The sequence below is a fragment of the Dipodomys merriami genome, unplaced genomic scaffold (genome assembly GCF_024711535.1).
Source record: "Dipodomys merriami isolate MVZ:Mamm:240054 unplaced genomic scaffold, mDipMer1.0.p SCAF_6, whole genome shotgun sequence".
NCBI classification, from domain to species: domain Eukaryota; kingdom Metazoa; phylum Chordata; class Mammalia; order Rodentia; family Heteromyidae; genus Dipodomys; species Dipodomys merriami.
The window spans coordinates 71,341,086-71,361,491 of record NW_027206179.1 but is presented as its reverse complement, the minus strand read 5'-3'; the positions used below and the strand labels follow the sequence as shown (position 1 = coordinate 71,361,491).

At 36.5% G+C, this 20,406-nt stretch overlaps 1 protein-coding gene across 2 annotated transcripts in view; it reads right to left on the bottom strand.

The window, feature by feature from the left end:
- Rnf17 (ring finger protein 17) overlaps positions 1-20,406 on the bottom strand; it is a 98,077-nt gene that overhangs the window by 37,420 nt on the left and 40,251 nt on the right. For both annotated transcript variants that reach the window (XM_070001994.1, XM_070001995.1), the window contains exons 14-20: positions 19,988-20,156; positions 16,520-16,710; positions 15,528-15,669; positions 7,101-7,254; positions 3,488-3,603; positions 2,408-2,528; positions 134-254 (exon numbers count right to left, since the gene is read on the bottom strand). In XM_070001994.1, the coding sequence (XP_069858095.1) occupies positions 134-254; positions 2,408-2,528; positions 3,488-3,603; positions 7,101-7,254; positions 15,528-15,669; positions 16,520-16,710; positions 19,988-20,156 (1,014 nt within the window). The remainder of the gene's footprint in view (positions 1-133; positions 255-2,407; positions 2,529-3,487; positions 3,604-7,100; positions 7,255-15,527; positions 15,670-16,519; positions 16,711-19,987; positions 20,157-20,406) is intronic.

The following is a 20,406-nucleotide window of genomic DNA, read 5'->3' as shown; positions in this document are numbered from 1 at the left end:
GAAAAGCTATTCTACTCATCAGACCAATGACTCCATTATTCTTCTCTACTTTTTTTCCTTTTGATGTAGAAACAGTTTCTCTTCTGTGACAAATATTACTAAAGAATGTAAGTTTACCTGTGTACTTACTTACCCTGCTTCATAAGATGCTAGCCCTTCTTTGACAAGTTGGTCATTAATACTAGTAGGAATCATCCCAGGAGCACAGCAAGAATTAAAAAGCTCAACTAACAGCACATTATCTTCTAGAATTTCTGTAAAAGCATAAGATTCATTTTAGGGAAAAAATGAATGCAGTGCAAAACACACTAAATGAGGCAATTTTCTATAAAAAAATAATTGGAAACAGGGCTCAAGTGGTAAAGTGTCTTCTTAGCAAGCTTGAGGTCCTAACATCAAACCTAGGTATCATAAGAAAATGAAAAAATTGGAAACAATTTCTATCTTTAGTATGCAAGGAAGTTTCTTGATAAAAGGTTAGTTTCTCTAGTTAAAACAGCATTTTTACTCTCAAGTAGTATTATCTGTATTATGGCATAAAAATGGTTTTAGGTTATTGTATGCTATTTGCTAGGTCTTGAGCTAAAACAGTATAAAGCTTTTAAACTCAGAAAAACCAACATTCATCAGAAATATTTTTTGTAGTTTTAGATTGCTCTAAATTCAATCAACTCTTAAAAGGGCAAAGTGAATATTCAGGCTAGTAATTATTTGTGAGGGTTTATAGCTTTTCCAAGTATAAAAATGTCTTAGGATTCTGTGTGTTGGTCCTGGGCCTTTCAACCCAGAGCCTGGGCACTGTCCCTGAACTTTCTTGCTCAAGGCTAGTACTCTACCATTTGAGCCACAGCTCCACTTCTGGCTTTTTTTGGTAATCACAGAGAGAGGTCTCGTGGACTTTCCTGCCTAGGCTGGCTTGAACCACAATCCTGAAATCTCAGTCTTGAGTAGCAAGGATTATAGGTGTGAGCTACCAGCACCCAGTTTGTCTTAGTATTTTTTTTTCTTAAATAAGCATACAAAATCTAGAACAGAACCAACTCAATCTAGAACTCTTAACAGGATATTTCTGTCTTTTTGCTTTATAGGAGTAACCATGTAACTTTTCCTCCAGAAACTAAATTGGCTTGTTAGATGTATATCATAGACTAGTAATTAACTGAGGCCAAGATTTATATTTCATGTATCTAATTATTTATACAGTACACAGCCCAGAGAACTTGCTCAATAAATGACAGCCAGAATTTGTTTAGGAAATACTTGTCGAAAGTATGCACTGAGATGACTATATGCCCATACTTTTAAATGAGTGGCTGATAGCTGTTCAGAATGATTCCAAATTAAAAATATCAACAGTAATATTCTACATTACCCATTTGTAAGAGTACATGTAAGAGTACATGGGTCCAGTCGTGGGACCTGAACTCTGGGCCTGGGCGCTGTCCCTCAGCTCTTCAGCTCAAGGCTAGCGCTCTACCACTTGAGCCACAGCGCCACTTCCGGCTTTTTTCTTTTTGCTTATGTGGTGCTGGGGAATCGAACCCAGGGCCTCATGCATGCAAGGCAAGCGCTCTACCACTGAGCCACCTTCCCAGCCCATGTCAGCTACTTTTTTTCCATGGCTCAGAAAATTACCAGGAACAACTAAGTAATGCTGTCATATTAAACCTATATCATCCTACTTTTATAACTCTTTTAGTTCTTTGGTTTCATACTCCTCCTATATGAAGTCTTTTGTTCCAATAGGGAACAAATATACCATCTGTATTTTGAACCTTTGCCATTTTAACTGTTTTCTAGATTAAATTCAAATGTCCTTGCTTTAAAGATTCTGAGAACCTATTGTTTCAGAAAATAGTGGGCTAGTGGACAGCCAGAATTTTGGATCCAAACTGTTCTGTTGAAAAAATATGCAGATAACCTATAAACAAAAATTCTAAGCACAAAAATACCCACCAAGAAACAAAACCTATTCACCAGTCATGTACTACTTCTCCTCACTTGCCTGGAAATTAAATATTAGCATCAATATGACAAGGACAGAGATAGAGCTTCAGCAAAAATGCACACAAATAAATGAAGCTAATATATATGGCTTTTGAGCTCAAGAGGCATTGTCAAAGGGGACTTGATCTTTGTTTTTTGAAATGATTCTCCTATGTTATCCAGGCTGGCCTCAAATTACTGGGCTCAAATGATTCTCTTATTCCCAGCCTCTCAAGAGCTGACACTACCATACCTATCTACTTTGAATCTAAAGCTAAAGATACAATCCCATTGCTCCTATCTCAAATGTTACCTCTTATTACTACTTGTACCACATTAAATTTATTCTTAAGATAAGACTATAGTGTCAACCTTATTATAAAACTATGTGTAATTATATAGTAAAATGGAAATAACTTACTAATAACTGAGCATGTCATAAATTTATCTTGAGTCTTTTCTTCAAATTTTTCTTTAGCTTTTTTGGACCACTGCGCTGTTCTTTTACATGGCTCAATGTATGCCAGCTTACATTTAATTGCCTGTGTCAAACAAAATCCCACCATTAAGTGAACTTAGTTTCGGGCTTTTTAGTACTTTTAGTACTTTTAAAGTACTAGGTAAGTGTAGAAAAGTTATCTTCATAGAGCTCAGAGGCAGAGCACTTGCTAAGCATCCTTGGCCCTGAAAAAAAGCTGCCAAAACACAAATTAATCTTTGTGGTTGCATTTAGAAACAAATGTGTGATGGCTTTTTATAAGAAAGTACTTTATAAATGATTGGAATTAAATATTTGATAACGTACTGCACATTCATATACTAGAAATTTTCATTTAAAGAGTTAGAAAGAAGTGAGAAAAGCAGGTTTAATGGACTATTTTTTATCTGATCTTTCTTATAAAAATTTAAATAATATAGGAAAATATAAATTACAAATAAGCCTCCTTATTCTACTTTGGACATTCCATTTCACAGAGATCAGCAGTTCAAATGTTTTTACACATTCTTCCACATTGCTCTTTCTGTTGCAGGTGAATATATATATATATATATATATATATATATATATATACACACACACACACACACACACTTAATATAACAATACTTTTGAAATGAACTTTTTCTCAATCAGTGTGCCATGAAAGTGAAACCCTCCACATTATATACTGCAAAATGATATATTAAAAGTTGCAGACCAGGAAGTACTTAGAAATAAACATAAAATATTTATAATGAATATTATTTGCCCCATATACTTATTATTGCAGAGCTTAGGATCATACATGTTTAGGCAAGTGCTCTACCACTGAGCTGCAATCCCCACAGCCTCCACATAATGCTTCTTACATAGTAACTCTAGTGATACTTACCTATAGCCCTTCTATCAAACTATTTAGAGACAAAAATGGTGGTTAACAGAAATGCTTCCAAAGGAGGAAAAAGCAAATGACTTCTAAAAGTACTTTCATATTTGTAGAACTCAGAACAAGTAGATTACCTTCTCTGGAGTATTCAGAAACTCATCCTTTATTTTACGCATCTCTCTAACGGTTATTTTTGCAGTATTTCCAAAGTCTACATATTTAACTTCAACTTCCCGATGTCCAGGCAGTCCTTTAAAAATTGTATAATTAGAAACCACAACTGTACAGACTTCTATCAGACTGCTTTCTGTGCTTTAAACACTGACATTTTTGGAATCACTCAAAATATATGGTTGACTTTATTCTCTCACAACACATCTATGTACAGTGTGTTATGGAACTTGCTGATATTTCAAATTTAAAGACTATTATTGTAAATGAAAAATAAGATAGCATTCCAATATGAGAATGAAGATTAGCATTTCTACTGGCATGTAGAAGCTGATGGCACAGCACTGACACTTAAGAGGACACTTCATACAACTTAGACCCCATAATAGTGAACACCTGTGATATAACTACAGAGACATGTTATTACAGGGGTAAGGCTACCATGTGGTTGCTTCCCCATTTTAATCTCCAGGTAAAACGAATATTTTAGTTCTTCCAGTGCCGTTAGATTTTTACCCTTGGTTCAAGATACTTGGAGATGTAATTTTAAGCAAGCAAAACAATGGGTGATAGAATTTAACAAACACTATTATTAATCTATTATTATTGTTGTTATAATCACCCAAATTATCAACCGAACCAGTAGCCATGGGAAGTCTCAAATTTGCCTTTTACTTATTTCTTTTCTGAGGAAACAACTGGGAGGGGATAACCCAAAGAAAGGAGTATACAAGTTGTGAAACTGGTGTCTAGAAAACAAGAGGTCCAATATAGAACAATGTACATTGCCGTGTAAAAGAAGTTTCCAGAATAACAGATTAGTAGTAAAACTAAGGGCTAATCATTCTAGAAGACTGTTTCATGGTACAAACAAACACCTAAAAAATCTGATCATGTGGAAAGTTGTTTTTAAGTATCAGGAAAATATAACTACAAAGTAAAGGAAAATAAGTGAAAATAGGCATAATTATTAAGTCAGAATTAAACAAAGTATATTTTAAGATGTAGCAATGAAAATATTTACATAGAATATGGATTTAAGTGAATCTGTGATACAAGACTGGCAGAGAGAGGGAAGAAAAAATGGTTATAGAGAGATCTAAGACTTACAGAATACCAAGTAGATAATAATTATGCAGATCTGGAGCAGGGACAGAAGTAATACATATTATTAAAAGGAATTAACACAAGTAAACACTGAAGCAAAATAAACAATCTAAACAGCTATAAAAATGGAAAGTAACTGGATTTGAGGGTAGGAGTGGCATGTTATTAACATCTTTTAGCACAATTCAGCTTTTTAAATTAAGCAGACAATAGAAAATAAAATAAGTTACCAAATATGATCTCAAAGATTGAGTTCAGCAGAGCTATAGAAAGTGCAGGAAAATGAACTGAGTCACAAATGCAGTTCCATTTCCACCCTCAAAGTCACCATGTAAGCTACATCTTGCTGAATATTACTCTTCAAATATTTTAGATGTCATTTTGTTTTCAAAAAACTGTCCTGAAGGCAACAATTCCCATTTACAAGTAGTTGCCAAGACTTGCAATGCCATGAAAACAATGTTCTGATTTGTCCCATGCTTATCAAAATGTACAGAGTGAGCTGGTGGCTCATGCCTTAATCATAGCTACTTAGGAGGCTGAGACCTGAAGATGGTGGTTCAAACCCAGCTTGGGTGTGTATACATCTACATACATATGTATATACACATACATATACACATATACCTACACACTAGTATGTTGAGTGCTAATATTTCTATCCTCTCCAAAATTCTTATTTTGCTAATATTTCTATCCTCTCCAAAATTCTTATTGAAACTTAGTTCCCAATGTGGCACTGTTATGACATTTGGCCTGCAGCGGCGACTGTATCCTGAGGGCTCCTTCCTTAGTACATGCTGAGGGAGAGAAGTTTGACCCTTTTCTTAAACCTTTTAGCCTTCTGCTATTTAAGAACATAGTATTGCTATGCCCCAGTGACTCACACTTGTAATCTTAGCTACTCAGGAGGCTGAGGTCTGAAGGTCATGGTTCAAAGCCAGCCTGGGCAGGAAAGTCTGAGACTCTCACCGGAAATGGTGCTGGGGCTCAAGTGGTAGAGCACTTGCCTTGAGCTGAATTGCTGAGGAACAGCGCCTAAGCCCAGAGTTCAAGCCCCACAACCCACCCACACACAAAAAAGAACACAATATTTCTTGACTTGGCAGACAGAGCAAAAAGGATATATCTTAGGTCAGAGACATAAGGCTTACCAGCCAGGGCTTTGATTTAGGATTTCCAAATGTTCAAAACTGTCAAATAATTTTTTATTGTTTAAAAATTTCAGTCTTTGGTATTGTGTTTTAACATCACAAATAGACCAAGATGTTCATAAGAACTATATTTTAAAAGTATTTAAAGACTACTAGTTAAATTTAAATCAGCAATGACAAAAGAGAAAACTTAGTTGGAAGACTAAATAGTCTGGGTATAAGATATGGACTTTTATATATTAGAAGTTAATCGTAGGGATTTTAGATTACTTTAATAATGGGAAAGCATTTTAAAATGTCAAGATAAACTAACTTCATCCTTTTAATAAGATGATACATATATTCAAGCTAGAAAGCGTATAAAAAATACGTGACAAAATGCTATGACAAAATACCTGATACTGGGTAGGTTACAAAGGAAAGGTTTATTCTGGCTCAAGATTCTAGAGCCTGTGGCACCAGTATCTGTTTGGCTTTAAGAAAAGTCTAAGGGAAAGTGGGTATATGTAAAAAAGCAAAATGAGGAAAATCCCTGACTTGTAACAATCCACTCTCTTGATAACTAATTAATCCAGTCCTTCATGAGCTAGAACCACTCTTGCACGAAAGGCATTAATGTATTCATGCAAGTTCCACTCTCATCACCCAAACATCTCTCACTAGGCTACTCCTGTCAGTACTGCTGATTGAAGACCAAGTCTCAACTTGAATTTTATTGATGAAAAACCATTAGCAAAACATAATACATGGACTAAGTTGCCTATAGTATCTCCACCTTCTGAAACTATGAAGAGTGATAGGGTATTGCTCTCTTAGCCAAGTCTCTTTTAGCTAGTACCTTCATTTTCATGAATCATCTGGTTTTAATCCTATTAATTTTTTAAAATTATTTTGTGAGTTAAATTCCATTCATTCACTTGAGGATATGAGAATTGTAGAGAAAGATATTGGACCAATTAGCAAATAACTTCCAGGAAAGAGGAATAGTAAATCAAAAAGGAGAAGAGAGGACACAAAGAGTGTAATGTCAATTTGTACCTTTACAAGCAGGTATTATGAAGCAAGTGGTCACTTTACTTCTCTATACTATTACTAGTTTTTTTAAAAAAATATATGTATATAGTTTTCTAGCTTGATTCCCAATGATTAATGTTAGAAGTCTAAGATTGACCTCCCAAAATTACTACTACCTTTCTAAAGAAAGGTACAGTAAATGGTAAGATCAAATAATACTACTTGCAAAGCTTTTTATCAACTAAAAAGTACTTGTTTTGAAGCATAATATTTCCTGTGAAAATAGCATGCACTTTCCTACCAGTAACTTTTGCTCGGTACCAAACTCCATCTTCAAATTTAGCTACACAGGCTTGATCTTGAACTGGACAAAGGATTTCCAGACTTTCCCCATCTTCACCTTTATAGAATTCCTCAACTGTCTTCAATAGAAACAAAAAATCGAAGTTCTCTATCTAAGAAAGGAATAAAGCACTGTAATTTTATAGAATGTTAAAATTTAAATGTTGAACATATTATAGGCACTTCTCATAAAATTAAGAAACTTTAAAACTGGCATTAATTTATCAATTATGCTAAATAATTTAAATAGCATAAAATTTGCTTATGAAAAGATGAGAAAATAACATTGTTGTATAATTTAGTGCTTATCTACTTTTTCTCTATATGTGTATACATATACTGTACCTTTAAACTTCTGCTTTTATCAAAACTAGACTTACACATACAATTTAATAAAAAACAATTTCCTCTCAACTGTTAGTCTTCCTGTTTCTCTAACTGTTCAATGAGTACTTTTAGAACATAATTTTTTCCTATATGGACAATTCCACATTGTTTCTGGCTGTTTGCTTTGTAAGTCTCTCATAAGCTAGCACAATTAGGCTAGCACATTGTAGGCAGAATATGTCACTTTCTGAAATTATGTGTTTATCATCATGCTGTTATTTAGCTTAATTCTTCCACTGAGCAGGAACTACCTGCTGAATGTTCCTAAATATAAGTATTATATCCAAAGGTTTGATGAATGTATGTTAAACCTTTTTGGATAAACTACATTATAGAGCATACAAGTTGTAGTAAATCAGAAAATCTAATACTTTATGACTACTTTTTTTCCCAGAGCTAGGGTTTGAACTCAGTGTCTAATGCTTACTAGATAAATACTCTACCACTTGAGTCATCTTTTTAGTCTTTTTCGCTTTTAGTTTTTCTAAACTAAAAGCATTTGGCCCTGGCTGGCATCATAGATATATACACTATCAACTTTTCACTGAGTCAGGATCTAACTTTTTGGCTGAACACTGTGATACTCCTGTTTCTAGCTCCCTTATAACTAGGATTACAGATTACAGCCCATTAGTCAGTCTATCTGGTTTTTCATGTATTAAATTTCATCTATTGTTTGGAGTGATCATTTTGACTTCTCATTATACGATTATATTTTTTCCCTTATGATCACCAACTAATGAGAAGAATGTCCAATTTCTTATCAATCATTCATCTAATAGTTTTAAGTAAAATGATGACTCTCAAATCATAATACAGTAAGGTTATGTTACTAAATTTTTTATTAGATGGGGTTATTTGATGGTCTTTAAAATTCTTTCTATATTCCTATAGTACCCCCCCAAAATCAAGTATAGTTAATCAGTTCTCCAAATGCTTATCATTAAAGTTAAAAAGACTGTATTAAACTTGCCAGGCATCACCTGTAACCCTACTCAGGAGACTTAGTCTGAGGATCTTGGTTCAAAGCCAGCCTGAGCGGGTAAGTCCATAAGACTCTTATCTCCAGTTAAACTCCAGAAAACCACAAGTAGAGCTGTGGCTCAAAGTGGTAGAGCATTAGCCTTGAGCAAAAAAGCTCCAGGACAGCACCCAAGTCTTGAGTTTAAGCCCTACAATCTATTTTTTTTTTAAAAAAGGCCGGGGGGGGCTGGGAAGGTGGCTCAGTGGTAGAGTGCTTGCCTTGCATGCTCGAGGCCCTGGGTTCGATTCCTCAGCACCACATAAGCAAAAAGAAAAAAGCCGGAAGTGGTGCTGTGGCTCAAGTGGTAAAGCGCTAGCCTTGAGCTGAAGAGCTGAGGGACAGCGCCCAGGCCCAGAGTTCAGGCCCCACTACCAGACCCAAATAAATAAATAAATTTTAAAAAGGCCGGCACCGTGGCTCACGCCTGTAATCCTAGCTACTCAGGAGGCTGAGATCTGAGGATTGCAGTTCAAAGCCAGCCTGGGCAGGAAAGACTGAGACTCTTATCTCCAATAAACCACTCAGAAAACCAGAAGTGGTACTGTGGCTCAAGCAGTAGAACGCTAGCCTTGAGCTGAAGAGCCGAGGAACAGTGCCCAAGCCCAGAGTTCAAGCCCCACGACCAACCAAAAAAAAAAAAAAAAAATATATATATATATATATATATATGTATATATTAAACTCTAATTCAAATTCAAATGGGGGAAAATGAGGCAGAATCCTTTTTAACATAATGATGCAAATAGAAATATTCTGAATTTCTGTATTACTCCTTTTCCCCACCCCAAACTTCTTTGTAGACCTGGGGATTGAACCAGGTCTACAACGCTAGGCAACGCTACTCAGCTACTTGAGCCATGCCCCAGTTCTTTTGCTTTTATCTTTGAAATAGGGTTTACTGCATAGGCTGGCCTCCAATTTGATCCTGCCTCCACATCCCAAGTAGTATTTTATTTAAAAACGTTTAACTATCTAAGTAGATGTTAATATTCTTTCACTAACAATCAAAGATAACTTTAAAAATTCAGCAGAGAAATGATACCAAAATAGATTAGGGAGTTTTCAAGTTCTTATTCAAACACAAAATTTGGCTGAGTCAAATTTATGAAAGCTCTGGCAAACAGTCAAAGTTTATAGAAATTGAGTAAGTCCAGTCAAGAAAAATTAATGTTTGTGTGTGTGTGTGCTGGGCCTGGGGCTTGAACTTAGGGCCTGGGCATTACTCCTGAGCCTTATTTGCTCAAGGCTAGCATTCTACTACTTGATTTATAGCTCCACTTCCAACTGTTTTGTGTTGTTAACTGGAGATAAAAGTCTCATGGACTTTTCTGCTCAGGCTCACTTTGACCATGATGCTCAGCTCTGAGCTTCCTGTGTAGCTAGGATTACAGGTGTGAGCACTGGTACACAGCAAAACTTCATCTTTTAACAGGAGATTTCCTACTTGCTCTTGCATGGCCTCTCTGAAAATATCACTGGTCATCGTCTTTTTTGCTGGCCGTGGAGCCTGAACGCTGGGCCTGAGCACTGTCCCTCAGCTCTTCAGATCAAAGCTAGTGCTCTAACCACTTGAGCCACAGGGCCACTTCCAGATTTTTCTGCTTATGTAGTACTGAGGAATCGAACCCAGGGCTTCATGTATGCAAGGCAAGCACTCTACCACTGAGCCACTTTCCCAGCTCTGGTCATGGTCTTGAGTAGTGGCAGTCCAGATCTTGGTTCCCTTCCTTGAACCAGATAGAACATACTTACCTAATATCCAAAATACTGAATACTTGTATTGGAACTTGTCTAAGAGGGTATTTGCAGGGCTGATGCAAGATACTATTTTTGATTCATGTTAATTTAGAACACAGGTGGGGAAAATGGTAGGCAACAGGCAGTAAAAGCTACAGAAGATACTATGAACTTAGATGCCTAGGGCAAGAGTCAGATATGGCCTCAAAGGGTCTTCCAAGGTTTAATATGTTGCAAGTACTAAAAGGCAGCAACTTAATACAACTATGGTGTTTAGAGGTAGGCCTTTGGGAAGAACTTACAGACTTAAGGATAGAGCCCTCCTGACTGATTCCTGATGGTTTTATAAGGTGCAGGGGACAGAACAGAGGAAGCATAAGTGTGCTCCTTTTCTCTTGCTTTATACCACATTGGGACTAGATGAAGCCTTTTAATCCTGGACCTCCTACTGTGAGACAAAATGCACTTTTCTTTATAACTCAACTAGTCTGTGGTAGTATGTTATTGTCAACAAAAAAGGGGATATTATCTTTCATAGTATGTGTCAATGCCTGATAAATCTTTAAATATGAGGGGGGTGGAATCAAGAAGAGAGAATAGAGAAAACTGATACTAAGAAGAGGTGCCATTGTTATAAATAAAATGTAAACATGTCTTTGGAACTGGTTCACAGAGGTTAGTAGACTCAGGAGGACTAGGCTGGAAAACTACAGAAGCTATTAAGTGGAGTGATAAGAGTAATTCCAATGAGGACTCTGAAAACAAAGGAGACTAAGAAATATCTCAAATAGAAATGAGGATTTTATTGAAAACTGGAAAAGATGCCATTTTGTTATACTACAGATAAAAACCTGCATGTCCTAAGACTTTATGTAAGGTATTAGCAATGATGGAGTACTTTATTTGGAGGAGAAATTTCAAAGCAGCAAAGCATTCAGACGGTTTCAGGGATATTAGTGGCTGATTTGAGTCTAATAGTGAAACTCAGGAGCAAAAAGAACCAGGGTAAGAAATTTGGAAAATGGATAGGCTGCTCAAGAGAGCAAAGAAAAAGCATGCAAGGGTGTAACTAAGAAACAGCTTGCTAAAAGCTAGGATAAAAGAAAACCAGAGCCAGGCTCTAGTAACTTACACCTTTAATCCTAATTTGAGATTTGAGAATTACAGTTTCAAGTCAGCCTAGGCAGGAAAGTCTGTAAAATTCTCATCTCTAATTCACCAGCAAAAAGCTCTTAGAAAAGTTGTAGCTCAAGTGGCAGAGTATCAGCCTTGAGCAAAAAAAGCTATGGGACAGCGATTAGATCCTGAGTCCAAACTCTGGTACCAACACAAAAACCAGACAAAACAAATGACAATAAAAAAAACAACAAAAACCCAGATATTTAAAATCAGGACAGTGGAAAAAGAGACTTGAAGATGAATCTCAGAAATCTTCAGGTCTCTTCCTCCTATCATGTACCCAAAGGCCTTTCACAGTTTCTTGGAATTCGTGCTATACAAGTGACCATAGTAACAAAACCAGCACAGTACTGGAACAAAAACTACACACAAACCAATGGACAGAAGACTCACTGAAGACAGAAATAAGTTCAAGCAAGTACAGCCATCTGATTCTTGACAAGGGCGCCAAAAACATATACTGGAAAAAAAGACACCGGCTCTTTGATGACTGGGAAAACTGGATAGCCAAAGATATAGAAGACTAACACTACTCTCTTCTTGTACAAAATTAGACTTCTTAAGAATTACCAGAGGAGCCGGGCGCTGGTGGCTCACGCCTGTAATCCTAGCTACTCAGGAGGCTGAGATCTGAGGATCGCGGTTCAAAGCCAGCCCGGGCAGGAGAGACCGTGAGACTCCTATCTCCAATAAACCACCAGAAAACCGGAAGTGGTGCTGTAGCTCAAGTGGTAGAGCGCTCGCCTTGAGCTGAAGAGCTGAGGGACAGCGCCCAGGCCCAGAGTTCAAGCCCCACGACCGACAAAAAAAAAAAAAAAAAAAAAAAAAAAAAAGAATTACCAGAGGAAACACTAGGAAAACACTTTACGATAAAGATATAGGCAATAACTTTGTAAACAGGATTCTAAAATCTCAAGAGGAGCAGAAATAATAAACTGCATCAAATTAGAAAGCTTTTGCATATCAAAATCATCAACAGAGTGAAAAGACACTTTCTGAATGAGAGATAATCTGTTGGATATTCATCCAACATGTGATTGATATTCAGAATATGTAAAGAACAAAAAAATTAAACCAAAGAACAAGTAATCCAAACAATGAATGAGTATATGAGCTGAACATTTTTTCAGTGAAGAAATACAAATGGCCAATATATTCATGAAAAACAATGTTCAACATCCCTAGCCATCAACACAAATTGAAACCACACATTGAGATTTCATGTTACTCTCATCAAGAAAACAAACAGCAACAAGTTGTCCAGGATGCATGCTGAGAGAGTGAGGGAAAACATTTACTGCTGGGATGAATATTAGTCCAGCCACTTATAAAAATTGGTATGGGGGCTGGGAAAGTGGCTCAGTGGTAGAGTGCTTGCCTCGCATGCATGAGGCCCTGGGTTCGATTCCTCAGTACCACATAGACAAAGCTGGGAGTGCACTGTGGCTCAAGTGGTAGAGCACTAGCCTTGAGCTGAAGAGCTGAGAGACAGTGCCCAGGCCCAGAGTTCAGGCCCCACGACCAACAAAAATAAAAATAAAATAAATTGGTATGGAAATTTCTCAAACTATTAAAAATATTTTGATCCAGCCATATCACTGAGTATATATTCAAAAGAACCCAAGTACAAATACTATAGAGATAACTGTATACTCATGTTTATAATTAAACTATTCACAATAGCCAAATTATAGCATTAGCCCATGTGCCCATCAAGTGTTACAAATGCAATGGTAAAGGGCTTGCCTAGAATGCATGATGTTCTGAGTTCAATCTCTAAGCATTTAAAAAACCAAAACATACAGAATTTAGGGGAAAAATGGAGGAAAAGCATCATGATATTAAATTAGGCATAATCCCTTGGCTATTACATCAAAAGTATAAGCAACAAAATAATAAACTGTACTTAATAAAATTAAAAACAAGTGGATCAAGGACACTCTGAATAGAGTCAAATAGGAGAAAATACTTGTAAGTCATATATACATACATACATATATATATATATATATATATATATATATATATATATATATCTGACAAGGATTAAATATTCAGAGTGAAGTTGAAGGCATGGCTCAAATGGTAGAGCTCCTGCCTAGCAGAATGTATAGAACTACAATCTAACAAAGTTTATTTCAACACTGTTAAAAGGACTGAGTAGATATGTCTTCATAGAATATATACATATAGTACATAAACTTGTAATAGGGAAATGCAGATAAAAATCCAGTAAGCTACCACTCCCCACTTACTGGAGCCAATGGCTCACACTTGCAATCCTAGCTACTTGGGAGACTGAGAGCTAAGATTCAAAGCCAGCCCTATAGGATCATATGAAATGATGCTTATTGAAATGAGCTTCATAAAATGGAAACAAGGGTTTTTTAACTGTATTATTTGCGGTTCTTTGTTTTTTCTTTTGTTTATTCCCTTTTGTCACTATTTTTTATTTTTGTATCCTTTGTCTTGTAAGTTTATCTGATTTAGGGTGGGGAAAAGGAAGCACAGAATCGGTGGGACAAAGGGTCAACCAATTCAGCAGTGATACCCATTAAACACTCTGTTAGAAATGAACTACACAGGGGCTGGGAAGGTGGCTCAGTGGTGGAGCGCTTGCCTTGCATGCTCCAGGCCCTGGGTTCGATTCCTCAGCACCACATAAGCAAAAAGAAAAAAGCCGGCAGTGGCGCTGTGGCTCAAGTGGTAGAGTGCTAGCCTTGAACTGAAGAGCTGAGGGACAGCGCCCAGGCCCAGAGTTCAGGCCCCACTACCGGACCCCCCCCCAAAAAAAACAATGAACTACACAACTTATGGGGAGGAGGTCAGGAGAGGAGAAACTGGGAGAAAATGTGGGAGATGCTGAACACTGTTCAAAAAGAAATGTATTTATTACCTGACATGTAACCCCTTTATACATCCCCTTACAATAAAATTTTTTTTAAAGCCAGTCTAGGCAGGAAAAGTTTGTGAGGCTCATCTCCAATTAATCACCAAAAAGCTGAAGTGAAACTGTGGCTCAAGTGGTAGGACACCAGTCTTGAGTGAAAAAGCTAAAAGAAGTGCCCAGGTCACCAGTTCAAGCCCCAGTACTGGCACACACTTACAAATAAAAAGCAGGGCTGGGAAGGTGGCTCAGTGGTAGAGTGCTTGCCTTGCATGCATGAGGCCATGGGTTCAATTCCTCAGTACCACATAAGCAGAAAAAAGCTGGAAGTGGCGCTGTGGCTCATATGGCAGGGCACTAGCCTTGAGCTAGACAGCTGAGGAACAGCGCCCAGGCCCAGAGTTCAGCCCCCACAACAGACCAAAAAAAAAAAAAAAAAAAAGGCAGTAAGTAATTTACTAAGGACATAGGGAAACTGAGGATCATGGTTCAAGGCCAGCCTAGGCATTCTATGAGACTCATCTCTGAGTAACTACCAAAAAGCCAGAAGTGAAGCCTCCTGAGTAGCTAAGATTACTGACATGAGCCACTGGAACCTGGCTTCTTATGGTTAATTCACTAACTCATAAAGGATGAGTCAGTTCATAGAAAACTGAGAAATGATGAACTAATTGTTATTACTAGCTATCTAAACAAACCTATAGGGATATATCCAAAGTTCAATTTGAGAAACCATTAATCTACTTGGAGAGCTCAAATTCCTAAGACTACTTAGCAAATAAGAGGTCTCAGTAAAAATGTTAATTATAAGTAAATAATTGTATGTTCATAGTCAAAAGAATATATGACTTTCTTTTGCTAGCTCTGAGCTTTCCTAGTCTCTAATTTCAGAGGTTAGCAAGCACATTGATACATTATCATTCATTGTTCTTTCCCTCCATCATTTCATTAACTTAAGGCAGGAAGAATTCTTTCAATTTGCTAGGAATCCTATGGACCTCTTTTTTTTTTTTTTTTCCTATGGACCTCTTTAAGTTGCAGTTCCTAAGAAATTTAAATGTGTAAAAGGCTTGTCAGTGGTTTGTTCTAGCTAATATTCACATTGGACATTCATTCTCATTATACATTACTAAATTTTAAAAAAAAATCTCAAAGGAACATTGTATACTTACCAATTGGAGATAGAAATCTGCAGGACTATTTATATGACAAACCATAACGGAAACATCTGTCATTTCTTTAGGCAAGATAGGTGGATGATAAGGTAATGTCATATTTTTTTCAGTGTGACTTCTTGGTGATTGTGACCTAAACCTAGTTAAAAGCATAATAAACAAAAGCCATTTTCTTCAAGTCTCTGTTCTCTTAGTGACTTGATCTGAAGAAAAGAGATCCTACATAGACTAATTCATTTATAAAAAGTAGTTCCTTTTCGATTTCTTATTGTATTTTTTGGTATTGTTTCTAATTATTAAACCAAATTAAACAAGAACTTAGTAATTAGCCTTCTAACTAGTGTCCAGACATTTTTGAACTGAAAGTATTGTTTCTACTTTATCTCTGAATTGACTGCATTGATATCTATGGTCTATAGTATGTGCTCAGTTAGGCCAGCAAGGAGTATCTGTGAGCTTTCCCGGTCCTGGACATTACTTTTATTTTTCAAGACCTAGTTAGGTTGTTTCTAGAGTCATGTAATCACCCATGACTGAAAGTTAGCATCTTCCATTACCTTTCTGGCTACTTATGTCATCTTACTGTTTATTCCTCAGAAATGAAGGAAAAGGAAACTAAGTATTAAAGGTTCTGACATTAATTAATGTTGCTAATTATAGATCAGTGATCAGGATATCATTCTAAGTTATTTTAAATTTGGAATAGTGAAACTGTAATTCCTAGAACTCTAAGGGAGCTGCTTATGAGTCTCAAAAAATGTTAGTACCTAAACATATTTTTTAAGACATCCTAAATTATCTCTCCTTTCAAATCAAATTTAACAGTGAGATGTTCACAATTAGACCTAGAAATCCTGTTTACAATATTGTTAACCTCTAAGGATATGTTGAGGTTTACTTCAGAGTCCATGGTTTCTGAAGGTAAAACCTGCTGTTCCTATTTTTAGCCTACAATATTGAAGAATGTTAAATTCCAACAAGTTACTTACCTTGCTAGTTCCATAAAAACTAATGCATCTCTAAGAGATACAGGCATATCACTGCTTATTTTATTTGTTGGTGGTTTCTGTAGATCTACAATAAGCACATCATCCTCTTCTCTAAAAACTTTCATTAAAACAGCCTTGTTATTTACCATTTTCAAAAATTCTACTTTTGCTTCTTCTTTCCAGCCTTCACTCTGGAAAAGAAGTAAAATTCCAAATTAGTGAGTAATTTAACTACCTCTAATGTTACAGTATCTGGATATACTAACTAATCTGCAACTTAAGAGCCAAGACACTGAACCAAGGCCATATTTTAAGAAATAGGGATTGGGTTGGGAGAGATGAGGGAGGGTGATGAAAGGGGTGACACTGATCAGGATGCACTGCACTTATAAGCTGATTTGTTGAATGGTGATCCTGCTGTAAAACTAAAGATAATAAAAATGCAATAAGAAAAGAAACAGTTGAACTCAAGTGGGATAGCATACGCCCATAATCTTGATTCTTGGAAAAATGAGGTGAAACAATCAAGAGAATTTGCAGCAAGTTTGAACACATAGTGAGATCCTGTCTTAAAAAATACAAGAAACTGAGCTGGATATGGTGGCTCATACCTGTAATCCTAGTTTCTTGAAGTAGACATGGATAGCAGTTTGAGGCCAGTTCAAAAAAGTTTACAAGACAAAGCCGGGCGCCGGTGGCTCACGCCTGTAACCTAGCTACTCAGGAGGCTGAGATCTGAGGATCGCGGTTCAAAGCCAGCCCGGGCAGGAGAGACCATGAGACTCCTATCTCCAATAAACCACCAGAAAACCGGAAGTGGCGCTGTAGCTCAAGTGGTAGAGCGCTCGCCTTGAGCTGAAGAGCTGAGGGACAGCACCCAGGCCCAGAGTTCAAGCCCCACAACCGCCAAAAAAAAAAAAAAAAAAAAAAAAAAGTTTACAAGACAGAAGTGGCACTGTGGCTCAAGTGGTAGAATGCTAGCCTTGGGCTGAAGAGATGAGGGACAAGGCCCAGGCCCAGAGTTCAGGACCCAAGACTGACAAAAAAAAATTCTTTGTCTTGGATGCTAAAGCCAAAATGCAAGGAGAGATAACAAAGTAAACGGGACTCAAGAAACAAAGGACTGCCATTCATTTTGTGGTATCACTGATAATGACTCCGAGTTATTGACCACATATATGGCATATATATGCATGCAATGAGGAAAGCTAGGAGGAGGACACAGAATAAGTGGGAAATGGGAAAACATACAACAGAGGGGCCCATCAGCTGCACTGGACATAGATAAAAATGAACTAAGCAACCCAAAGACAGTGATAGGAAGGAAGGAACGAGAGGGAATGAAGGAACAGCCTACACTAAGCAAAAGAAAGAAATATAAATAACACCTGACGTGGGAGAAATAATTGTATTGTCTAAGCTCATAGAATTCACACACTTTATAGACCATGATAATGACAATTTTCCTTGTGAAGGTTAAAATGTGTTTGTGACTTTAATTATCACTATTCCACAATACTGTGAAATATGTGAAATTTATGTAATCACTTAATATCAATTAAGAAGAAAAAAGAAAAGTGGGTGACAATGTAATCAGACACTTTGTATTCATATACTGTTTTGAAGAGTGGGAACTTCTTTGTACAACCACTTAAAGTTAATTAAAAAAAATTTAAAGAAAGTTCACAAGACTCTATTTCAATAAATGGCTGGGTGCCGTGGTACATGCCTGTCACTGTCACTAACACGGGAAAGTACAAGTAGGAGGATGGCAGTTCAGCCCAGCCCAATCACAAAGTAAGACGCTGCGCTGAAAATAATCAATGGAAAGACAGGGTGGAAGCAGGGCTAAAGTGGCAGAGCACTTGCCTAGCAAGCAGGAGGCCCTGTGTTTAATCCCTAGTATTGCTAAGAAGAATTTTTAAAAACCCACACACACAAAAAAAAACCCCAGGTGTGGTGGTGTATGCCTTTAACACCAGGCTAGCCTGAGGTAGATAACAAGGTCCTGTCCCCAAATATCAAAAGAAACACAAATTGCGGGGGGGGGGGGGGGGGAAAGCAACAAAAAACAGCTGAGACTCAAGGCAGTCTTTACACATATACAATGTGTATGCATACTTCATAAATAGTCTCAAGGTGCTTCTAGGCACTTTCACTTTCAAAAATTAATAACACAAAAATTATATTTAAAAATATTCAACAAGAATGTTTTCCTAAGTGATGAAAACTCAAAAAGTAATAATAAATTTACAGTAGAATATTAATAATTTTCGGTTAATCTAGCTTTAATACTAAGAGTATATGATATATATGCTACCTTTTTCACCCAAATGGAAAAAGTTTTAAGTTGATCTTTAAGCATTCAAATGTATATTTAATGCAAATTTCAATGATCAAACCCACAAATTCCTCAAGAATAAAAAACAAAATATGTACAGTATGTTCTCAAATAAAATAAAATAATATTAAAAAAAAACAAAACAAAACAAAATGCAAGTGAGGTCTTGTGGCATACAATAATAATCCCACTACTAAAGAGGCTAAGGAAGAGTTTGAGACAGCCTGCTTTACACAGAAAGTTCCAGACCAGCCACAGCTATACAGTGAGATGTGTTAAAAAAAAAAAAAAAAAAAAAAAGGAAAACTAACAATGTCACTGTCTTAAGGAAAACAGCAATGCTATTTTTTCTATCTTTTACTTTATTCATTTCTTCATTATCTCAAGTATGCTTTGCATGGTTACTATGAGGGTGAGGATCTCAATGTTGGGAATATGAGGAGTGAAGATAGAGACTCCTGCTTTCTTGTACTTCATGGTGATACTGTACATTGTTATGCAATGTACAGTATTTCCAAGGAGCTTAGCTTTTCTGCGGGTACATTCAAAGCAGAATGTAATACAGGCAAAAAATGACCAAAATGTCATGGAAACAGGAAATAATGTTTAGAAATATCAACTTTAGGGCTGGGAAGGTGGCTCAGTGGTAGAATGCTTGCCTTGCATTCATTAGGCCCTGGGTTTGATTCCTCAGCACCACATAAGCAGAAAAAGCTGGAAGTGGTGCTGTGGCTCAAGTGGTAGAGTGCTAGCCTTGAGCTGAAGAGCTGAGGGACAGCACCCAGACCCAGAATTCAAACCCCATGACTGACAAAAAAAAAAAAAGAAATATCAACTTTTCCATACCTTAAACTTATTTCTCAATATATAATTGACTCCAAAATATAATATTTACTTGGATATTTCATCTACAATTAAGTTCAGACTTATTCAACTCAATTTTCTATTAATTACTATTTTCAATTATGGAAGCTGAAGCTCATTTCCTCTTTTATTGGTACCAATAGTTCATTGTACAAACTGTATTTATCATGATAACTGGTTGAGTCTTAATCAAAAACCTTATAGTAAATACAGCGCTAAATCTGGAACACATAGCCTCTATAGAAGAAAAAAAAATGTCTTACTGAATTCTGTGGAACAATATCTTTCAAGGAGCATGCGTGTGCTAAGGGTGGGATGTCTTTCAACAGCTCTTCATTGTACAGCTCATATTTCCTTAGAGCCAGACATAAATCATTTACTGTAATATGCTGTGCAGTAACATGTTCTGGTCTCATATAAGTATCACCAACTCTAGGAAAAAATTCAAATATTGTTTATTGAAAATAACAATTCTAACTCTGAAGATTATTTTTATCCTTAGAAGACATCATCTCTAAGGATAAGTTAAATTATCTAGAAAGTTATATTCCAAGTTTATTATCAACTTAATTTAGTTCCTAAAAGCATACTTTTACACTTAGAATAAAATCTCAGCCATATTTGAACATTCATACACTCATATACTCATTCAGTTTAAAGATTAAGCTATGACCACTAAATA